General features: G+C 42.3%; 1 protein-coding gene across 3 annotated transcripts in view; it reads right to left on the bottom strand.

Annotated features, from left to right (window-relative positions):
* LOC121581256 (TBC1 domain family member 22B-like) overlaps positions 1–23,267 on the bottom strand; it is a 215,630-nt gene that overhangs the window by 137,611 nt on the left and 54,752 nt on the right. Inside the window, exons 7-10 of one of the 3 annotated variants that reach the window (XM_045224754.1) lie at positions 15,346–15,474; positions 13,330–13,392; positions 12,808–12,873; positions 5,374–5,488 (exon numbers count right to left, since the gene is read on the bottom strand). In XM_045224754.1, the coding sequence (XP_045080689.1) occupies positions 5,374–5,488; positions 12,808–12,873; positions 13,330–13,392; positions 15,346–15,474 (373 nt within the window). The remainder of the gene's footprint in view (positions 1–5,373; positions 5,489–12,807; positions 12,874–13,329; positions 13,393–15,345; positions 15,475–23,267) is intronic. The other 2 variants (XM_045224755.1, XM_045224756.1) reach the window with 2 other exon arrangements.

A 23,267-nucleotide genomic window follows, 5' to 3' on the forward strand; every position in this document is an offset into this window, starting at 1 on the left:
ACTGTTGAACAAATAATAGTATAATATAGAAAACATGGATTTATATTAAGAAGCAGAGGAAAGCAGTGTCGTTCTTGTTTGAAAAATATTTTAACTGCATGCTGTTGTTTGTTCAACGCAGAGTGAATCTCGAGCACGAGGAACTACCTGGTTGAGTGACAGGGGGCGGGGCTTGGTGTGGGGGATTTGGAAGCGGCCAAAAGCATTAGTGTGCAACTGCAGCCACCAATTCGGGGCGTTCCTGTATGGGGGCGTCCCCCCTCCCCGGAGCATCCCATTGGTTCCTGCATGAATGTCCCCCCTCCCCCCCTCGAGCAACCCAGTGGTTCCTGCATGAATGAAGTATGGATATTATGCATGTCAATATCGACATTTCAATTTTTTTTAATGTATGAATTGTGCAGCCCTACTTGGAAGCATAGATATAGAAACCTATGCGTGGAAGTAATTAATCTTGACTGTTTAAAATGAATAGATGTTTGTATCCCTACACTACAGATTGACATCAATTAATAAACAGAATCATGTCTTAGTTCTTGCATCAAAGGAAGGAAGATATAGACGTTAGTTTGAAAACTAGCAGCAACAAAGGAACAAAAATAGACCCAAAAAAACTAGCGTAGCGGCAGCAGCGATAGCTTCGCGATGTTACAGAGCGAAGGCGAGACGAGGCGAGAAGACACAGATGGAACGGCAGCCTTGATCCTGTCTGATAGACGTATTTAGATGGTGTTGATGAGAGAGAAAAACACCTAGTGCAGGTGAACATCTTAATAATGTCCCTGACAGAGGAAACTGTGATTCACATTTCACACAGCATGTCACTCAACTTCCTCATATCTTTATCACCTCTCTCTGGTGTTGCAGTGCCTTCAGAAAGCAACCCTTGACTTTTTCCACATTTTGTTGTGTTACAGCCTGAATTAAATTATTTTGTCACGGGCCTACACACAATACCCCATAACGTCCAAGTGGAATTATATGTTTTCAATATTTTTACAAATCATTAAAAAGCTGAAATGTCTTGAGTCAATAAGTATTCAACCCCTTTGTTATGGCAAGCCTAAATAAGTTCAGGGGTAATAATGTGCTTAACAAAGTCACATCATTTATTTTTATTTAACCTTTATTTAACTAGGCAAGTCAGTTAAGAACAAATTCTTATTTACAATGACGGCCGACCAAAAGGCAAAAGGCCTCCTGCGGGGATGGGGGCTGGATTAAAAAACTATTTTAAAAAACATATAGGACTAACACACATCACGACAAGAGAGACACCACAACACTACATTAAGAGAACAACAACATAGCATGGCAGCAATACATAACAAAGCATGGTAGCAACACAACATGACAACAACATGGCAGCAACACAACATGGCAGCAGCACAACATGGTAGCAGCACAAAACATAATAATAAATTGCATGGAATCACTCTGTTTTCAATAATAGTGTTTAATATGAATTTTTAAATGACTACCCCGTTTCTGTACTGCACACATACAATTATCTGTAAGGTCCCTCAGTCGAGCAGTGAATTTCAAACACAGATTCAACCACGACGACCAGGGAGGTTTTTCCAATGCCTTGCAAAGAAGGGCACATATTGGTAGATACATTTTATTTGTATTTTAAAGAAGACATTGAATATCCCTTTGAGCATGGTGAAGTTATTAATTACCCTTTGGATGGTGTATCAACACACCCAGCCACTAAAAAGACATAGGCGTCCTTCCTAACTCAGTTGCCGGAGAGTAAGGAAACCGCTCAGGGATTTCACCATGAGGCCAATGGTGACTTTAAAACAGCTACAGAATTGAATGGCTGTGATAGGAGAAAACTGAGGATGGATCAACAACATTGCAGTTACTCCACAATACTAACCTGATTGACAAAGTGAAAAGAAAGCCTGTACAGAATACAAATATTCCAAAACATGCATCCTGTTTGCAACAAGGCACTAAAGTAATACTGCAGAAAATGTGGCAAAGCAATGAACTTTGTCCTGAATGCAAAGTGCTATGTTTGGGGCAAATCCAATACAACACATTCCGGAGTACCACTCTCTATATTTTCAAGCATAGTGGTGGCTGCATCATGTTATGCGTATGCTTGTAAAGTCGTTTTCATTGCAAGTTAAAGCATACTGTTAGCTAGCTAGCTAACATTAGCTGGATCGCTAGCTAACGTTACGTGTACGATCTGTGTAGTAATTTTTTTTAGTATCTCAGAAAGCCATTTGCATTGCTAGTTATAGCCTAATGTTAGCTAGCTAGCTAACATTGAACCTAGTTGGGGGTGATTACGGTCATCTACTGGACTAGATAAAGTGTATTTTTGCTACTACTTTCACCACCGTTACTCTTGAAATCGGTTGTTTACTACACTACCTTACTCTGTTTAGCAACCTGGCCTCACATGTGAATCCTTGGGTGGGGCTAAGGCTTAAGAGGGTGTGAACGGTGCTGAATGGGTGTAGACAAAGAAGAGCTCTCCAGTAGGTGTACCAAAACATTCAAGGGCCATTGTCTCAAAAGTGGGTTTACAAGTTTATTAACTTTCGAAGCAGAATTACTTTCCTATTGTTCCTCAACTGTAGTGTACTTTTATCCAATGTAAAAAACACAATTTCAAATTTTGCTACATAGGTACGAATCGAGCTGGTCGGTCACAAATGTCAAATAAGTCAACGGGTATGAATACTTTCTGAAGATAGATTAAACAGAGACAATACTCTACTGCCTGTGGTCAGGCAGGGTGACACAGGTTAAGCAGCGTATTACAGTACACTACAAAAGCCTATAGCCAACATGCTACAGCTATGTTATGTAGGCCTACTGACTACTGCAAAGAAACTTACGCTTTTGAGAGACGTGTGTGTGTGTGTGTGTGTGTGTGTGTGCATAAGTGTGTGTGTGCGTAGCAGAGGGAAAAAAACCCTTCTGTTCTTCTATAGAGAACAATAGCAATGGCGTCTTTTTAGGCAAAGGCTATGGGCAAATGAATGGAATTTTTGGATAAACGCTGAAAATAAGGTCTGTGGCAAACACAGGCTTAGGAGATCTATACACGTTTTGTTCTATGATAATCTTCATCAGCTAACGTCACCTTTTGTGAATTAAGCATTTATGTCATGTTAAAAAGTACATAAAGCACGTAAAGGCTTCATAATTCATAAAAGGTGACGTTACCTGACTGATATCTCATAGAACAAAATGTAGATCTCCTAAGCCCTTATTTTCGGTGTTTATCCCAAAACCCTATTCTTTCCCAATCCATTTTCCCCATAGGAGCAGCTGAATGAACAAGAGGTAACTCATTTCTGGGTTTTAGGACTACAAGCTGGCAAGCTCTATAATGCATGGTACCTAACAGCAGCAGGCACAACACAGAATGCCATACTGGCCCTTCTGTTACATCCTTGTCATCATGCATCTTTAACAAACGGGGATTCAACCAGCGCAATCCAGTGAGTACAAATCACGCTATGTCTGCTACTACTGAAAACTCTGCTGAAAAACATCACACAAACAGATGCATGCACACACACACGTACACATGCAAACACACACTAACACGCACATGCACACACACACAACTCCTTTCATCCTCCTCTTCAATACTAATTTAATAAGAGACAATCAGCTAAAATAGAAAGCAGAATTGCCTTCAACAACAGCAATGTCCCGTAAGGGTTTGTACTAACGCCTTGTGAAATGCTACTGAAGAAAAAGTAATTAGGAGTGTACAAACCCATCTTTCCTTTAAAGACAGACTGATCCTGCTAGTCAGTGGAGCTTTCTGACAAGATCCAGAGACTAAAGCCAAGTCCAACAACACACAAACACACACACACAGACAAAGAGAATCTGACTCAGAGAGAGAGATGTCCTACAATATCAGCTTTGAATAATCCTGAAATCTCTAACCCTCCGACTTCTTTCTTCTCTATCCAGTGATGGAGAGTTCTTTCTTTTCTTCCCAAAGTGATAGAGCGAGGGAGAGTGAGCATCTCAGTCTGACTGAAATGAATGAAAGGGATAAAATCGAACTTTATTTAAAGAGCATTTACAATCACTCCAATGTCAGCCCTCATTCGGCCCTGTAGAATACTGGATAATAATAATGGCTGCAAGTTAGCTGTGACGCAGCACCATAAAAAAGTTTAACTGAGTGAGTGTGTGCGTTTACAGGTTAGTGTGTTTGAGCGCGGAGCTGGCACGTGAGAAAGCTTCAGACAGAAGCGTAATTAGCCTGCTTATTCCCCGGCATGAAAGCTCCAAAATCACTCTATCCCTCTCAATCTCTTTCTCTTACCCTCTCTCATAAAGATAAGTGAAAAACAACAGACAGCACATCAAACCATTGTGTTACGTGTCAGGTAGAGCACGTTTGAAGGTTTGTTGGCTTTGTAAGCTTTCAAGGCTCATCAGCAGCAGCACATGAAGATGCATAGAAACAAAGCGAAGCGGGAGACTTTGAGGATCTGACAGACCGACAGAGAGACAGGGTCTGAGTCAGAGACAAGGAAAGAGAGGTGAGTCAAAAGCAACAGAAACAACTATTTTCTGTTTCACGCTTCAGCATGGAAACTACTGCAATCCCCCCGGGTTCACAACCCACCTTCTCACCATGCCTTCAGAGCACTCCCTGGAGTGGCAGAGCAGCCATTTATTCATAATCTAGGAGCACAAACACACCAGAGTGCACGGATGCGCACGTGCATACACATACACACACACACACACACACACACACACACACACACACACACCCCCCTACCCCCACCCTCACACGTCATTTGAGATGCTTTCCTCTCTGCATATCAATGTTTCAGGCTCAGTTCAGTTTACACAGCACAAGAGAACATTAAGTCATCAATTTAATAAAACATTCATAACACAAATCATTTACACCACATAAACTCACACAGCAGGGATCCAAGCAAGCTCTATTGTGAGAGGAGAGCCTATTAAAACATTTAAACTAGTATCTCTTCATGCTTTGGTATTCCCTTGAGTGAGGGAAGCGGAGGGACTGATGTACTTGAATTCAAACACATACACTACTATCTAGTCTTTGGCGATCTATTCCAGTGATGGAAGCAAAAAAGAGGAGTATTCCCTTAAATGAGAGAAGCAGCTGGAAGAGAGCGCCTCACCCACGCACAAACACATACTATCTATTATTTGGCTTTGCCTTTGGCTCCTCCTCCTCTTTCGCTCCCCTTGAGTAAGGCAAGTGAGGAGGGAGAAAGAATAGGGAGGAAGAGGATAGAGGAAGAGGCGAGAGGAAGAGGCGGGAGGAAGAGGAGTGAGGACGAAGAGCGAGCATGAGGAGGGAGGACGATGAGGGAGGAAGAGGGAACTCACTGATGTACTCAAAGACGTAGACGACGAAGAAAGGCGTGACAAGGTCGTTGATGCCCTGCACGTAGCCGCTGGCCGGGTGGCGGATCGCCCAGATGAACAGGATACGCTCAAAGATCTGACGGGCAGACGGAGGAACACACAGTCAGCACACACACACACACACCATGTATAGAGCACAGTACATAGAGGAACATGTAAGCTACTTCTAGAATCAGTATACACGAGCTATCTTGTTTATATTTGTAAATTGAGTACAATAAGTAAGCTTGCTTGTTTTAATGTGCAAGTCAAAGTCCCTTTCAAGGACGATAAAGTCAATCTACCCATCTCTCCATCTAAGATATGCCTAAAGAGGAACAGACATACTACAGATGACAAATCCATGTAAAACAGTGAATAATGTAGATTTACTTCTGTTTTATATATTTGACTTTCTTTAACAAGATCACATGATGGTTTCAAACAAACACAGAATAGCCCCGTCCAATACCCACCAGTCAATCAATGAGCAATATCGGATTAAGTTATAAATTATGCATGTTTTAATCATTGACAAAGTTTTGATCGTGTTAGAGAAGTGAGGAAATTAGTCAGAGGCATAGGACATGCATGTGTGGTGAGCGGTGACATGGAATTGAAGCGTGTTCCAGAATGCCCAATTAATGTTCTTACAACTGAAGAACACACGACACTTCAACATCAATTTCTCATCGGCGGGTTGGACCCGTCTGTCTCTTTACTACTGCTGGACCAAGAACTTTGAACCCGCTATCAAACTTTTGTATTTTCTCCTTTCTTTCCTTCTTTCTCTAATATTTTCTGCAAGGCAAACACTTCCATCTTCGTTACAGGCTCGGTCTACGAGGGTTTTAATGTTTCACCTTGCTGCTGTCAGCCCCGAAGAATTGAAGAAGGCTTGAAGTTCAGCGCAAATCAACCACACAAATTGTTTGCGTCCCGAATGGCACACTATTCCCCCCCCAAAAAATAGTGCACTACTTTTGACCAGGGCCCATAGCGTTCTGGTCAAAAGTAGTGCACTCCAGTGGGGAAAAAAAGTATTTAGTCAGCCACCAATTGCGCAAGTTCTCCCACTTAAAAAGATGAGAGAGGCCTGTAATTTTCATCATAGGTACACGTCAACTATGACAGACAAATTGAGAAGAAAAAAAATCCAGAAAATCACATTGTAGGATTTTGAATGAATTTATTTGCAAATTATGGTGGAAAATAAGTATTTGGTCACCTACAAACAAGCAAGATTTCTGGCTCTCACAGACCTGTAACTTCTTCTTTAAGAGGCTCCTCTGTCCTCCACTCGTTACCTGTATTAATGGCACCTGTTTGAACTTGTTATCAGTATAAAAGACACCTGTCCACAACCTCAAACAGTCACACTCCAAACTCCACTATGGCCAAGACCAAAGAGCTGTCAAAGGACACCAGAAACAAAATTGTAGACCTGCACCAGCCTAGGAAGACTGAATCTGCAATAGGTAAGCAGATTGGTTTGAAGAAATCAACTGTGGGAGCAATTATTAGGAAATGGAAGACATACAAGACCACTGATAATCTCCCTCGATCTGGGGCTCCACGCAAGATCTCACCCCGTGGGGTCAAAATGATCACAAGAACGGTGAGCAAAAATCCCAGAACCACACGGGGGGACCTAGTGAATGACCTGCAGAGAGCTGGGACCAAAGTAACAAAGCCTACCATCAGTAGCACACTACGCCGCCAGGGACTCAAATCCTGCAGTGCCAGACATGTCCCCCTGCTTAAGCCAGTACATGTCCAGGCCCGTCTGAAGTTTGCTAGAGTGCATTTGGATGATCCAGAAGTGGATTGGGAGAATGTCATATGGTCAGATGAAACCAAAATATAACTTTTTGGTAAAAACTCAACTCGTCGTGTTTGGAGGACAAAGAATGCTGAGTTGCATCCAAAGAACACCATACCTACTGTGAAGCATGGGGGTGGAAACATCATGCTTTGGGGCTGTTTTTCTGCAAAGGGACCAGGACCACTGATCCGTGTAAAGGAAAGAATGAATGGGGCCATGTATTGTGAGATTGAGTGAAAACCTCCTTCCATCAGCAAGGGCATTGAAGATGAAACGTGGCTGGGTCTTTCAGCATGACAATGATCCCAAACACACCGCCCGGGCAATGAAGGAGTGGCTTCGTAAGAAGCATTTCAAGGTCCTGGAGTGGCCTAGCCAGTCTCCAGATCTCAACCCCATAGAAAATCTTTGGAGGGAGTTGAAAGTCCGTGTTGCCCAGCGACAGCCCCAAAACATCACTGCTCTAGAGGAGATATGCATGGGGGAATGGGCCAAAATACCAGCAACAGTGTGTGAAAACCTTGTGAAGACTTACAGAAAACGTTTGACCTGTGTCATTGCCAACAAAGGGTATATAACAAAGTATTGAGAAACTTTTGTTATTGACCAAATACTTATTTTCCACCATAATTTGCAAATAAATTCATTAAAAATCCTACAATGTGATTTTCTGGATTTTTTTTTCTAATTTTGTCTGTCATAGTTGACGTGTACCTATGATGAAAATTACAGGCCTCTCTCATCTTTTTAAGTGGGAGAACTTGCACAATTGGTGGCTGACTAAATACTTTTTTTCCCCACTGTATATCTAGTCTGGCCCCTGAATCTCTGTGCCTGTTTTCTGACATATCAGGCGATGCATCACACGCGATGCATTCTCGGACGCCATGTTTCTGTCATTTTTCTAAATAAACACATTTCTCAAATCGTGATCGCCCCGGCCTCCAAAAACATGTTGGTTGGCTGCCTGGGGTGCCGGCGTGTTATGCTAGCTAGTATGGATTGGCAATGTCCTTTTAAAATGCTGTTACATGGACATCTATGGGATTCACATCTCCCTACTGCTGTCCCCCTGCTTTCATCATCAAAGTTACATCTATCAAAGTGGGGCGGGGAGGAGGAGGAGGAAGGGGAGTAAAGCGGGAGTTTCTCCCTTTAACAGCCAACCCTCCCTTCTCTCCTCCTCATCTATGTCTTCCCCTTTGCCACCCCTTCCTTCCCACGCTATTGCTCTCTCCTCCTCATCCTCCTCTTTCGCTCCCCTTCTCATCACCCAACTCCCCGCTCCTCTTTTTGACCTCTCACTCCCTGAAACAAACCACGTTCTTCCTCCTCATCTTCTTCTCACCCATCTCCCCTCATCTCCCTGCAGCTAGAATTCATGGCCAGAGCTCCTACACTCCGTCAGAAGCCCATCAGAGGGTGGAAATCAGACACTAAACCAGGTGGAGGAAATCAATGGCCAGAGAGAGAGTGAGTGTGAGAGAGGGAGAGAGAAGAGGCCAATAGTGAACACATTATCAATTTATTTGCTTTGCAGACACCCTTTACCCTGACCACTCCAAGGCAGCTTCTGAGCTTCAATAGGATATTCAAGAGGCTGAAAGACCCTGCGCCTCAGGCCAAAATAATAAAATATTGTAATTAAAAATTAATGGATTAACAACAAAAAAATGTCACTCGCAGCAGCAGCAAAGTAACAGATGAGGTATGTTGACCTCATGGTGGTAACTGATTAGATGGTGGTCAGTGTGTGATCAGGAGAGGACAGGGTTGAACAGTGTCAGTGTGTGAGGGTTGGGTCCAGACATTAGTGTATTAGGTTATGGTTATGCAGTGTACAGGCTGCCCATCAAGCCACAAGCAGAGGGAATCAATGACAGTGAGTGGTCAGTAGCCTGGTACCAGATCTCCATGTTATTTTGCAATAAAATGTTGTAGTGAGGAGTTGACTTGGCTATTAGAGATCTGGGATTAGGCAAGCTTTACAATAGCGCTCTCAGATGAAAAAACATTAGTTCAAAAAGGGACAAAATACTCCAAAAAAACATAGGACTGATGAGTTATGTATGTTTTAATCCAATAGCTTGTGCATAATTCAGTGCACCATCACTGAATTATTTGAATTTGATCATGCGTAAAATCACGACTTGCTTGGATGAGCATTAGGCTTTCACCCCTCTGTCACCCTCCTCCTCCTCCTCCTCTTAATTTCACCCACGGTGCTACAAGGGAGATCATGAGAGGACAGAATTGTACGTACGGACACACATGCGCGCACAAGCAAACAAACAAACATACACGCTACTCTCTAGCTCTAGCGTCATGTCCCCATTAGCTCACTGCTAACGTGTGAACAGCATGTCTACAGCCATAGTGGTCCACCGAGGCCAAGTTTATGTCCAATGCTTTAGGTCTTTTAGGGAGAGACCTCTACCCACACGGTGTGACAGACAGATTCCATGTCTGTGCCATCGGAAAAACTAAATGTTGCATTACTCAGTAATTTACATCTCAGGAGAGTTTTTCAAAAGCCTCATAAAGAAGGGCAGTGATCAGTAGATGGGTAACAACAACAAATCAGACATTTAATACACTGCTCAAAAAAATAAAGGGAACACTTAAACAACACAATGTAACTCCAAGTCAATCACACTTCTGTGAAATCAAACTGTCCACATAGGAAGCAACACTGATTGACAATAAATGTAACATGCTGTTGTGCAAATGGAATAGACAACAGGTGGAAATTATAGGCAATTAGCAAGACACCCCCAATAAAGGACTGGTTATGCAGGTGGTGACCACAGACCACTTCTCAGTTCCTATGCTTCCTGGCTGATGTTTTGGTCACTTTTGAATGCTGGCGGTGCTTTCACTCTAGTGGTAGCATGAGACGGAGTCTACAACCCACACAAGTGGCTCAGGTAGTGCAGCTCATCCAGGATGGCACATCAATGCGAGCTGCGGCAAGAAGGTTTGCTGTGTCTGTCAGCATAGTGTCCAGAGCATGGAGGCGCTACCAGGGGACATGCCAGTACATCAGGAGACTTGGAGGAGGCTGTAGGAGGGCAACAACCCAGCAGCAGGACTGCTACCTCCGCCTTTGTGCAAGGAGGAGCAGGAGGAGCACTGCCAGAGCCCTGCAAAATGACCTCCAGCAGGCCACAAATGTGCATGTGTCTGCTCAAACGGTCAGAAACAGACTCCATGAGGGTGGTATGAGGGCCCGACGTCCACAGGTGGGGGTTGTGCTTACAGCCCAACACCGTGCAGGACGTTTGGCATTTGCCAGAGAACACCAAGATTGGCAAATTCGCCACTGGCGCCCTGTGCTCTTCACAGATGAAAGCAGGTTCACACTGAGCACGTGACAGACGTGACAGAGTCTGGAGACGCCGTGGAGAACGTTCTGCTGCCTGCAACATCCTCCAGCATGACCGGTTTGGCGGTGGGTCAGTCATGGTGTGGGGTGGCATTTCTTTGGAGGGCCGCACAGCCCTCCATGTGCTCGCCAGAGGTAGCCTGACTGCCATTAGGTACCGAGATGAGATCCTCAGACCCCTTGTGAGACCATATGCTGGTGCAGTTGGCCCTGGGTTCCTCCTAATGCAAGACAATGTTAGACCTCATGTGGCTGGAGTGTGTCAGCAGTTCCTGCAAGAGGAAGGCATTGATGCTATGGACTGGCCCGCCCGTTCCCCAGACCTGAATCCAATTGAGCACATCTGGGACATCATGTCTCGCTCCATCCACCAACGCCACGTTGCACCACAGACTGTCCAGGAGTTGGCGGATGCTTTAGTCCAGGTCTGGGAGGAGATCCCTCAGGAGACCATCCGCCACCTCATCAGGAGCATGCCCAGGCGTTGTAGGGAGGTCATACAGGCACGTGGAGGCCACACACACTACTGAGCCTCATTTTGACTTGTTTTAAGGACATTACATCAAAGTTGGATCAGCCTGTAGTGTGGTTTTCCACTTTAATTTTGAGGGTGACTCCAAATCCAGACCTCCATGGGTTGATACATTTGATTTCCATTGATAATTGTTTTGTGATTTTGTTGTCAGCACATTCAACTATGTAAAGAAAAAAGTATTTAATAAGATTATTTCATTCATTCCGATCTAGGATGTGTTATTTTAGTGTTCCCTTAATTTTTTTGAGCAGTGTATATCTTCAAGCATGGTCAAGTTAATAATGATGCTGTGGATGATGTATTACACCACCCAGACACATCAAAGATGCAGTCGTCCTTCTGAACTGAGCAGCAGGACAGGAATGAAACTGTATAGGGATGTCATTTTGAGGCCATTGGTGATTTTAAAACAGCTACTGTTAAATGGCTATGATAGGAGAAAACTGAGGATGGATCAACAACATTGTAGTGATTCCACAATAACGACATAAATGACAGAGTGAAAAGAAGAATACAAATACACAAAATAAGAATATTCCAAAACATGCATATGTATGCAACAAGGCACTAAAGTAATACTGCAAAAAAAACATAGCAAAGGAAGATACTAAGCACAGGCAAAATCTGCCTCAGTCTGCTTTACACTAGACAGAGAGAGGACTTCACCTTTCAGCTGGTCAATAACTTACAACACAAAGCCAAATCTACACTAGAGTTGCTTACCAAGAAGACAGTGAATGCTCCTGAGTGGTCAAATTACAGTTTCAATCCCACTTATAACACAATAAAATTTGAAGAAATCCAAAGGGGATATAGACTTTCTATAGGCACTGTATGTACACAGATTGTGAGAATCCGAACTAATAGAGACAGAAATGTGTGATTTTTAGACAGCTCTGCAGTCGCAAACATTACCATAACAAGGTATTTCAGGACAGAAATAACAATTATCCCAGTTTAAATTCTCTAAATATTTCAATGCAGGCCTGTGGCCAGATACACACGAAGAAAGGGAGACGGATTAGGAAAAAGAGGAGAGAGTGATGGAAAAAACAACAGTAGGAAGAAGGAAAGAGGAGAGTAGGAAGAGGAGAAGAGAGGGGGAACGACTGAGAAAAATAGGTGAGGGAGAGCGAAAGAGGCAAAGGAGTGAGTGAGAGAAAGAGAGAGAAGGGTATACGAAGAAAGAGGGAGATACCGTAAATTAAGAAAGATAGATATTGGGGTGGGTGTGTGTGAGGACGGTTGGCCCATTCATTAGTATTATTTCATAGCACGGAGGTAGTAGTGTGGCCTTGGAAGGGAACGGAGGTAGAGTAATAAAGGACTTGGAGGAAGAGGGGTGTGACTCACAATACTGAACAAACTTATCTAGGACACACAAGCAAACACACTGCATTATATCCAATGACAAAAACCATTTTTGTGTTTTCTAAAACACTCTAAAAACAGAGTGCAAACAGAGCAGCAAAACCTCACTGAAGAACCTTTCATTACACCAGATCGTTTCCACTCTTCAGTCGTCAAGAGAACGTGTGAGTGAGTATGCGTGCATGCATGGTGCAGTGTGTGTATGTATAATAAGACCAACAGGATTTCATACATTAGCTAGGTCTAGGTGAGTGACTGCCTGGGCAGGGTAGTCAGTGTGTTCTGTATATAAGGTCTCACCTCTTGGACAGAAGCTTGTTGAAAGAGAGGAATAAGGGGATTAGTTCTTGGTATGTCAATGTGAATCTGCAGAGAGAAGAGATAAAACACAAACAGAAGAGCAGCCAAGGTTATCTCATATGCCATCACAGAGAGGGAAGAGGAGGAGAGAGTGCTGGTTAGTGGATTCACTGGATTGAGGGTCCAGGGCATGTATTGATGGCAGAGAACTGAAGAGAATTGGAGCTACTGGGCTATATTTCTGAACTGGGTGGAGGGGTAGTGTGGCTCACTAGCTCTCTCCAAACCAAACCCAATTTTCTCTATAGATTTCACAGTGGGTCAGTGCAGGGCACACACACATACACCATCACATATGTGTGGAGGAGATCCTTGTCAAACCAGAGAACCACCGTCACCCAGTTCAGAACATGGAGCCTGCAGAGAGACGGACAAGCACAGACAGGGCAGACCAGACGGGAACCGGACTAGTGTCATGCTGGCGAGAGAGAGTTGGTCTGCAGCCTCTTTAACCAGTCTTACCTCTGTCACCATAGGCTGCAGCATTAGACAATCCGGACTCATCCGGGGGATGTCTATACGAATCTGGTAGTGTGGAGAAAACAGTTAACACAAACACTTTACACACACACACACACACAAACTCAGTCGTCACGCATACACACACAGACCGTGCAAAACACACCCACACATGCACACACACCAGGGAAGTAAGTTAACACACTCAATTGAACACATATCCACAGTGGAGTTTTTCCCAGCCCTAGATGTGGAGGGAAAAAAACAGCACTTTTTCATAAACAGTACATACCGCTACACACACACAACAACATTAGACAATTCAACAGGATACAGTACAGAAATGTGACTATAAAAAATACGAAGCCTCTGTTTTCGACTGAGAATCGAACATGTCAACTCTAAAAAACTACTGTAGATGTGTGAGCGAGTGCCTGATATTCCCCTCCTGAAAGTGTGGGAGGGAGTTTTTCCCTAGCCACCGTGCTTCTACATCTGCATTGCTTGCTCTTTGTGGTTTTAGGCTGGGTTTCTGTATAAGCACTTTGTGACAACCGCTGATGTAAAAAGGGCTTTATAAATACATTTGATTGATTGGTTGATAGAAAGAGAAAGTTAGAGCAAGAGGGAGAGGGCGAGAGGGAGAGATCCATGTACAAAAACAGAGAGATAGACTACTGTAGGGAGATGAGAGGGGTTACAGAAGAAAGAGACTAGGGAACAGACAGTCACAGGAGACAGACAGAGGTCTTGCACTGCCAATGTCAGGGAGTTGAGCGCTGACTCAGGAATAGCAGGGAGCCTGTGATCAGACAGAAAACCTCCTCTGCCACTGAACACAGAACTGAGATCAGTGGAGAGAAGAACGGTCTCCAGACTCCCTGCTGAGACTACATTTCTACTCAGTTTGCTGAAAGCCTAAAACTCTCCCATTTTAAAGGAAATATCAGTCATTTTCTTAAAGGCAAAGAAATGACTTTTCTAACGGGGAAATGGTTGTTTATCTCAGCATAGTTAATATTGACGCACCATAGTAAATATCATGCGTGTGTATTACTATCCTTGTGGGTACCGGTGATCCCCACAAGGATAGTAAAACAATGACAATTCTCCCTCGCAGGGACAAAGGCTATTTTAAGCTTAGGGGTTAGGTTTAGGGTTACAATTAGGGTTAGGAGTCAGAAGTGATTTCCCTGATAAACAGAGAGTGAGGGAGAGAGACTGACACCAACGGTGGGAGGGAGGGGGGTTAGAGAGAGAGAGGATTTTTGAGTGTAATGTTTACTGTAAAAAAAAAAAAATATGTTTATTTTACTTTTGTTTATTATCTATTTTACTTGCTTTGGCAATGTACACATATGTTTCCCATGCCAATAATGCCCTTAAATTGACAATTGAGAGAGAAGGAGACAGAGAGAGCGAGACAGAGACAGAGACAGAGAGAGAGAGAGAGAGAGAGAGAGAGAGAGAGAGAGAGAGAGAGAGAGAGAGAGAGAGAGAGAGAGAGAGAGAGTCATTCTTGTCTAGCCTCCATAGTGGTACTGCTATGTGTGCGAGGAGAGCAGCATGGAAAACCACTTATCACCGTATAACTGGATCTGTAATCCAGCCTCGCGGCCGCTGACAGGCAGTGGCTTGGCTAGTCTGGGCTGTGGTTGAACGATCACATCAGGGACAAAGGGAAGGGCTGGTAAGAGGGCTTGGGGATTTACACCCACAGGACAGCCCATTCTATCTGCACAAATGAATTTGTCTGCAGTCTGTCTGTCACTGAGGTGAAAGGGTCTGAACTCTAGATGGCTGAGGAGGAATTATATTTATCCACCACTGGAATGGATGAACTGTGGAGAAACTGAGCTTAGGATAGACAGACTGCTCTCAATATATGAGTGCATGGCTCAGTGGACATAGGGATACTGAAAGACAGGGGGGAGGAGGAGCGAAAGAGAGAGAGAGAGAGAGAGAGAAAGGAGTGAGAAACAGAATGTGACTGTGTGAAGTCATAGATAGCATCATTACCTGTCTGTATGTGTCTTGGTGGTGCTCGTCGTTGCGTGAATCGTAGTACTGTTCTATGAAACCAAAGTATTCCTGTCTCTTCCTCTGTAGCGTGCTCTCTCTCCTCTCTGTGTTGGCAGGAAGGTAACCCTGGGAAGAGTACACCAGAACTGTTAGGATAGCATAGGGCCCTCAAACTCAACCTCGAAGCCAGTTCCACTCCTTTTTTGTTTTATATATTTTCCTCTATTATTTTCCCCCTAACCCTACCACCCCTCCACTAATTGGAGTAAACTAATTGACAACTACACTTAGGCTTCTACTTCCAGATTATATATACTATAAACATTTTACGGACACAGTCTATTTTACATTAGTTATCTTTTGTTTGTTTTTAGTCCCATGCTTCAGCTACCCTCAACCCTTCCCAACTATCTCTGAAAACCATCCATTTTTAATTTTCTATTTGCCATATATTTTTCAACTGTGATGTTCAACAAAAGTTCTGAACCTTTCTATTCTCATAGTTTCTACAGATTGTAAATTAAAGATAAACATTTTTGGTAAGAGTTTTATTATATTATTGATCAATTGACTGACTTTTCAGATCACCCAGCAGTGCTATTTGCAGAGTTCACTAAAGGTAAATGTTACCATTCCTGAACCTGCGACCAAAAACAAGCTATATATGGATAGTACTAAAACAAATTATCTAATGATTCGGTCTCTTTGCAGCAAAATCTGTAGAGCTGGGTTGGTTGTATCCCCCATATACAGTGGGGAGAACAAGTATTTGTTACACTACCGATTTTGCAGGTTTTCCTACTTGTGTAGAGGTCTGTAATTTTTTTATCATAGGTACACTTCAACTGTGAGAGACAGAATCTAAAACAAAAATCCAGAAAATCACATTGTATGATGTTTAAGTAATTAATTTGCATTTTATTGCATGACATAAGTATTTGATACATCAGAAAAGCAGAACTTAATATTTGGTACAGAAACCTTTGTTTGCAATTACAGAGATCATACGTTTCCTGTAGGTCTTGACCAGGTTTGCACACACTGCAGCAGGGATTTTGGCCCACTCCTCCATACAGACCTTCTCCAGATCCTTCAGGTTTCGGGGCTGTCGCTGGGCAATACAGACTTTCAGCTCCCTCCAAAGATTTTCTATTGGGTTCAGGTCTGGAGACTGGCTAGGCCACTCCAGGACCTTGAGATGCTTCTTACAGAGCCACTCCTTAGTTGCTCTGGCTGTGTGTTTTGGGCCGTTGTCATGCTGGAAGACCCAGCCACGACCCATCTTCAATGCTCTTACTGAGGGAAGGAGGTTGTTGGCCAAGATCTCGCGATACATGGCCCCATCCATCCTCCCCTCAATACGGTGCAGTCGTCCTGTCCCCTTTGCAGAAAAGCATCCCCAAAGAATGATGTTTCCACCTCCATGCTTCACGGTTGGGATGGTGTTCTTGGGGTTGTACTCATCCTTCTTCTTCCTCCAAACACAGCGAGTGGTTTAGACCAAAAAGCTCTATTTTTGTCTCATCAGACCACATGACCTTCTCCCATTCCTCCTCTGGATCATCCAGATGGTCATTGGCAAACTTCAGACGGGACATGCGCTGGCTTGAGCAGGGGGACCTTGCGTGCGCTGCAGGATTTTAATCCATGACGGCGTAGTGTGTTACTAATGGTTTTCTTTGAGACTGTGGTCCCAGCTCTCTTCAGGTCATTGACCAGGTCCTGCCGTGTAGTTCTGGGCTGATCCCTCACCTTCCTCATGATCATTGATGCCCCACGAGGTGAGATCTTGCATGGAGCCCCAGACCGAGGGTGATTGACCGTCATCTTAAACTTTCGAATATTAATCTAATTATTTCTAATAATTGCGCCAACAGTTGTTGCCTTCTCACCAAGCTGCTTGCCTATTGTCCTGTAGCCCATCCCAGCCTTGTGCAGGTCTACAATTTTATCCCTGATGTCCTTACACAGCTCTCTGGTCTTGGCCATTGTGGACAGGTTGGAGTCTGTTTGATTGAGTGTGTGGACAGGTGTCTTTTATACAGGTAACGAGATCAAACAGGTGCAGTTAATACAGGTAATGAGTGGAGAACAGGAGGGCTTCTTAAAGAAAAACTAACAGGTCTGTGAGAGCCGGAATTTTTACTGGTTGGTAGGTGATCAAATACGTATGTCATGCAATAAAATGCAAATGAATTACTTAAAAATCATACAATGTGATTTTCTGGATTTTTGTTTTAGATTCCGTCTCTCACAGTTGAAGTGTACCTATGATAAAAATTACAGACCTCTACATGCTTTGTAAGTAGGAAAACCTGCAAAATCGGCAGTGTATCAAATACTTGTTCTGCCCACTGTATATAACATTATATTGGTTGCAATAATTTTGTATAATTTAAATTGAAAACTATTTAATCCGGCGTCGTTTTGTGTATCAGTTCATAAACCATGTGCCATGGAACCGGTACATCAAAAATCTCTTCCCAACTATGTTTCAATCTGTATGGCACAGTTGCCAATGTTTTGGTCCTTAAATTAAACTGGCATACTTTATTTATCATAATTTTCTTTAACCAATTTTAGTCGTTAATGCAGAGCCAACAGACATGTTCCTTACTTTCTCCCCCTTCAACTTGCCTCTTCTATTTGAGGCAAAGCTGCCATTAGCTGGTTGCAATTTTGGATAGAGCAGACATTTCCATATATTTTTCTTAGCTGCATGTGTGACATAACTCCACCAGTCCTATTTATATGTATTTTTTATCAATTAGCATATTTGAGTTTAACCATAATTTTGTTGTAATAATTGTTTCCTCTTTTCTGGTGGATTAAAGGGAAATTTCAACTTTCTATGGCTTCTTTTAAAAACACCGATATTTTGGAGATTATTTCATTTTCAAATAACCGAAAGTGAGAGGTTGTAATCTGAATAAAGGGAAAGGGCCATTCTTGAACACGGGGTGAGCCATTCTTACTGATCTGCTAGAGAACCAGTTCGGATTTCAGTATAGCTTATGTATGACTGAAGCCTTTAGTGAGAGGTCTAATGCTTTAATATTTAATTATTTCTGCCCTCCGAATTCATATTCATTCATGCCCATTTAATTTTGTCTGGCTTGACTTTCCAAATAAAAGGGAATATTTTTTGCTCATATAATTAAAAAAAACTAGTTGTTAGGTATAGGCAGGGCCATAAGCAAATAGGCAAACTGGGATATGACTAAAGAGTTAATCAGGGTGATTTTACCACAAGTAGACAGGTATTTACCTTTCCATGGTAGCAAGATCTTATCTATTTTTGCTAACTTTCTATTCAAAAGGCACTCGCACATCTGAGCTATCTTTGTTGCAGGTGTATGGTAACAATTGAATAACATGAGAAAAAATAAGAAACCCGCACACTGCTTTTGCTAGTATATCTCCTCTTTATTAAGCTTTACATATCGGCCTCAAGGCCTTCATCAGAGGTTAGAAAAACTATCTAGATCCTCTATGAGGCTATGGAGGGATCCACATTTTGGATTTCAAAGAAAACATGAATCATCAGCATACAATGAAACATTCGTGTTTGAGCCCTGGATTTCTAGCCCCTTGATATTATTGTTGGATCTGATTTTAATAGCTAACATTTCGATGGCCATAATAAATAGATATGCCGATAGTGGACAACCTTGTTTTACACCTCTTGAAAGTTAAATACTTTCTGAGAAGTAGCCAATATTTACAATTTTTCTCCTAGGGTTACTATACATAACTTTTACCCATTGTATAAGAGATTCTCCAAAATGGAAATATTACAGGCATTTATATATACAGTGGGGGAAAAAAAGTATTTAGTCAGCCACCAATTGTGCATGTTCTCCCACTTAAAAAGATGAGAGAGGCCTGTAATTTTCATCATAGGTACACGTCAACGATGACAGACAAATTGAGAGAAAAAAAATCCTGAAAATCACATTGTAGGATTTTTAATGAATTTATTTGCAAATTATGGTGGAAAATAAGTATTTGGTCACCTACAAACAAGCAAGATTTCTGGCTCTCACAGACCTGTAACTTCTTCTTTAAGAGGCTCCTCTGTCCTCCACTCGTTACCTGTATTAATGGCACCTGTTTGAACTTGTTATCAGTATTAAAGACACCTGTCCACAACCTCAAACAGTCACACTCCAAACTCCACTATGGCCAAGACCAAAGAGCTGTCAAAGGTCCTCTGTAGCTCAGCTGGTAGAGCACGGCGCTTGTAACGCCAAGGTAGTGGGTTCGATCCCCGGGACCACCCATACACAAAAAAAAATGTATGCACACATGACTGTAAGTCGCTTTGGATAAAAGCGTCTGCTAAATGGCATATAAAAAACAAAATTGTAGACCTGCACCAGGCTGGGAAGACTGAATCTGCAATAGGTAAGCAGCTTGGTTTGAAGAAATCAACTGTGGGAGCAATTATTAGGAAATGGAAGACATACAAGACCACTGATAATCTCCCTCAATCTGGGGCTCCACGCAAGATCTCACCCCGTGGGGTCAAAATGATCACAAGAACGGTGAGCAAAAATCCCAGAACCACACGGGGGGACCTAGTGAATGACCTGCAGAGAGCTGGGACCAAAGTAACAAAGCCTACCATCAGTAACACACTACGCCGCCAGGGACTCAAATCCTGCAGTGCCAGACGTGTCCCCCTGCTTAAGCCAGTACATGTCCAGGCCCGTCTCAAGTTTGCTTTTTGGATGATCCAGAAGAGGATTGGGAGAATGTCATATGGTCAGATGAAACCAAAATAGAACTTTTTGGTAAAAACTCAACTCGTCGTGTTTGGAGGATAAAGAATGCTGAGTTGCATCCAAAGAACACCATACCTACTGTGAAGCATGGGGGTGGAAACATCATGCTTTGGGGCTGTTTTTCTGCAAAGGGACCAGGACGACTGATCCGTGTAAAGGAAAGAATGAATGGGGCCATGTATCGTGAGATTTTGAGTGAAAACCTCCTTCCATCAGCAAGGGCATTGAAGATGAAACGTGGCTGGGTCTTTCAGCATGACAATGATCCCAAACACACCGCCCGGGCAACGAAGGAGTGGCTTCGTAAGAAGCATTTCAAGGTCCTGGAGTGGCCTAGCCAGTCTCCAGATCTCAACCCCATAGAAAATCTTTGGAGGGAGTTGAAAGTCCGTGTTGCCCAGCGACAGCCCCAAAACATCACTGCTCTAGAGGAGATCTGCATGGAGGAATGGGCCAAAATACCAGCAACAGTGTGTGAAAACCTTGTGAAGACTTACAGAAAACGTTTGACCTGTGTCATTGCCAACAAAGGGTATATAACAAAGTATTGAGAAACTTTTGTTATTGACCAAATACTTATTTTCCACCATAATTTGCAAATAAATTCATTAAAAATCCTACAATGTGATTTTCTGGATTTTTTTTCTTCTCATTTTGTCTGTCATAGTTGACGTGTACCTATGATGAAAATTACAGGCCTCATCTTTTTAAGTGGGAGAACTTGCACAATTGGTGGCTGACTAAATACTTTTTTTCCCCACTGTAAATTCCAGTCATACTTTATCAAAAGCCTTTTCAAAGTCAGCTATGACTACCAGGCCTGGTTTCCCAGATTGCTCATAGTGTTCTATTGTTTCCAGTACTTGTCTTATAATATCTCCAATGTATTCTCCATGTAGTTTTCCCGGACTTAAAAGGCTTTAAATTGCATCAAGAAGTTCCTCCTCCGTAATTTGGCCACAGGATGGTTTTCCCAATACCATCAATACCATTGAAACTACTTCTTTGAAGTTTTTAAATAAATGTGAATATTTATTGCTATTTTTTAAGTAAATACCTGCAGTTGTGCAATAAATTAGGAGATAAAGAAGATCACGTTCTTCATTTCACTTGTCACACACTTTTTCATTATGAAACTTACTGGTAGCAGTGGTATAAATACCTAAGTTAAAATACTTGAAAGTACTACTTAAGTAGTTTTTGGGGTATCTGTACTTTATTATTTGTATATTTTTGAAAACTTACTTTACTAGATTCCTAAAGAAAAGTATGTACTTTTTCCTCCATTTGCTTTTTACTCCATACATTTTCCCTGACACCCAAAAGTACTCGTTACAGGACAGGAAAATGATCTCATTCACACACTTATCAAGAGAACATCCCTGGTCATCCATACTGCCTCTGATCTGGCAGACTCACTAAACACATGCTTGGTTTGTAAATTATGTCTAAGTGTTGGAGCGTGCCCCTGGCTATCTGTGAATAAAAGAAAAAAGAAAATGATGCATTATGGTTTTTGGAATTTGAAATTATTTATACTTGTACTTTTACTTTTGATACTTAAGTATATTTTAGCAATGACATTTACTTTTGAAACTTAAGTATATTTCAAACCAAATACTTTGACTTTTACTCAAGTAGAATTTTACTGGGTGACTTTCCCTTTTACTTGAGTCATTTTCTATTAAGGTATCTTTATTTTTTCTCAAGTATGACAATTGGGACCGGTAGTCCCCAGTCACGTGGTGTTTGTTTACAAGCATACAACACGAGAGCCTTGTGAGCAATGTTCCCTATAAGCTGCGGACGTGCAGCTCCACGGGACTGCCGCGCAGAAGAAATATCAGCCACCTTCAGTTAACACCATCAACGTTTCCCTCTACTGTGCGAATTGTGATCGAATCAACACAATATTAGTAACTTTCAATGCAACATACCGAAACAAAACAAACTAAGCAAGAGATTTTATTGTAGGCAATGCGCATTGGAGTAGGATTCTATTGCTGGCACAACTCAGGCCCATACTCTACACAGACCGGCACCATAACCAATCAGAGCGGCAGTATCCCTATATGCAAATAGACCATTGCCATATATGGATCTGTGCCATTCACTTTGAACTGGACTGTGTTTACAGCATGAGTGGTTGCGAGTAGATGCATTTACATTTACATTTTACATTTTAGTCATTTAGCAGACGCTCTTATCCAGAGCGACTTACAGTTAGTGAGTGCATACATTTTCATACTGGCCCCCCATTTGTTTTGCGATCAAACCAACAGCTGCATGTAGCCAGGTGTGTTCATATTCTTTGTTAGTAAGTGAGTTATTAGCACAGTTATAGCTAATTTCTAATCAGCAATGGGGGTGTGGTTGCTTCCTACAAAAGCACAAAACATGTGCATTTTTAGCCATCTTTGAATAGCAAGTCAGGTAAATACCTTTTTTCAGCAAGGGGCAGTGTTGTATTTTGAGACAGGTTTGTATAAGCTAAGTAGCCAATAGGCAAAGGGTAGCATAATTTGCCTGATTCTCTAATAATGGTATGGGAATAATAATGCATTTCATTTTGTAAAGTGGTTTCTTGCATCAAACAACATTTTCAGTCACCTCCTTGTCCGAAAGACAAGTGGATAAAACAGGTTAATATCAATCCCAAAATTGTTATCAAAAGTCTCATGGAACGTAGGCCTACATCGAACGCCACACATTGGCTTCTACTGTAGGCTGAAATATAGAACAGCTATTTCCATGTTGAAATGTTATGTGATGCATTTTCGCCATTGTTTTCATGGTAGGCCACTGATAGGCCTACATTATGATCAAATAGCCACAGTAGCCTACTTGGCCACTGTTATACCTATAACTTAAAGCGGGTACAGCGTCAGTGTTCACAGTAAACTCAGCGGACCTGAAATTAGCTCAGTGCCAAATATTTTTGTGGGAACATTGCTTGTGAGTCACTCACTGTTGTGCAGCACATACCAGGTGATCTAGTTACATACAGTATGGAATTCATAACTAAGTGTTTGCCAGCTAGATATCTTATAACTATTAAGTTAACTGTCTAAAATGTGCTAAATGCTCTGCAGTTGTGCATTTGGTTTGCCAATTTAGTAGCTAGTTAGATAT

This window comes from Coregonus clupeaformis, chromosome 14 (genome assembly GCF_020615455.1).
Source record: "Coregonus clupeaformis isolate EN_2021a chromosome 14, ASM2061545v1, whole genome shotgun sequence".
Classification (NCBI taxonomy): domain Eukaryota; kingdom Metazoa; phylum Chordata; class Actinopteri; order Salmoniformes; family Salmonidae; genus Coregonus; species Coregonus clupeaformis.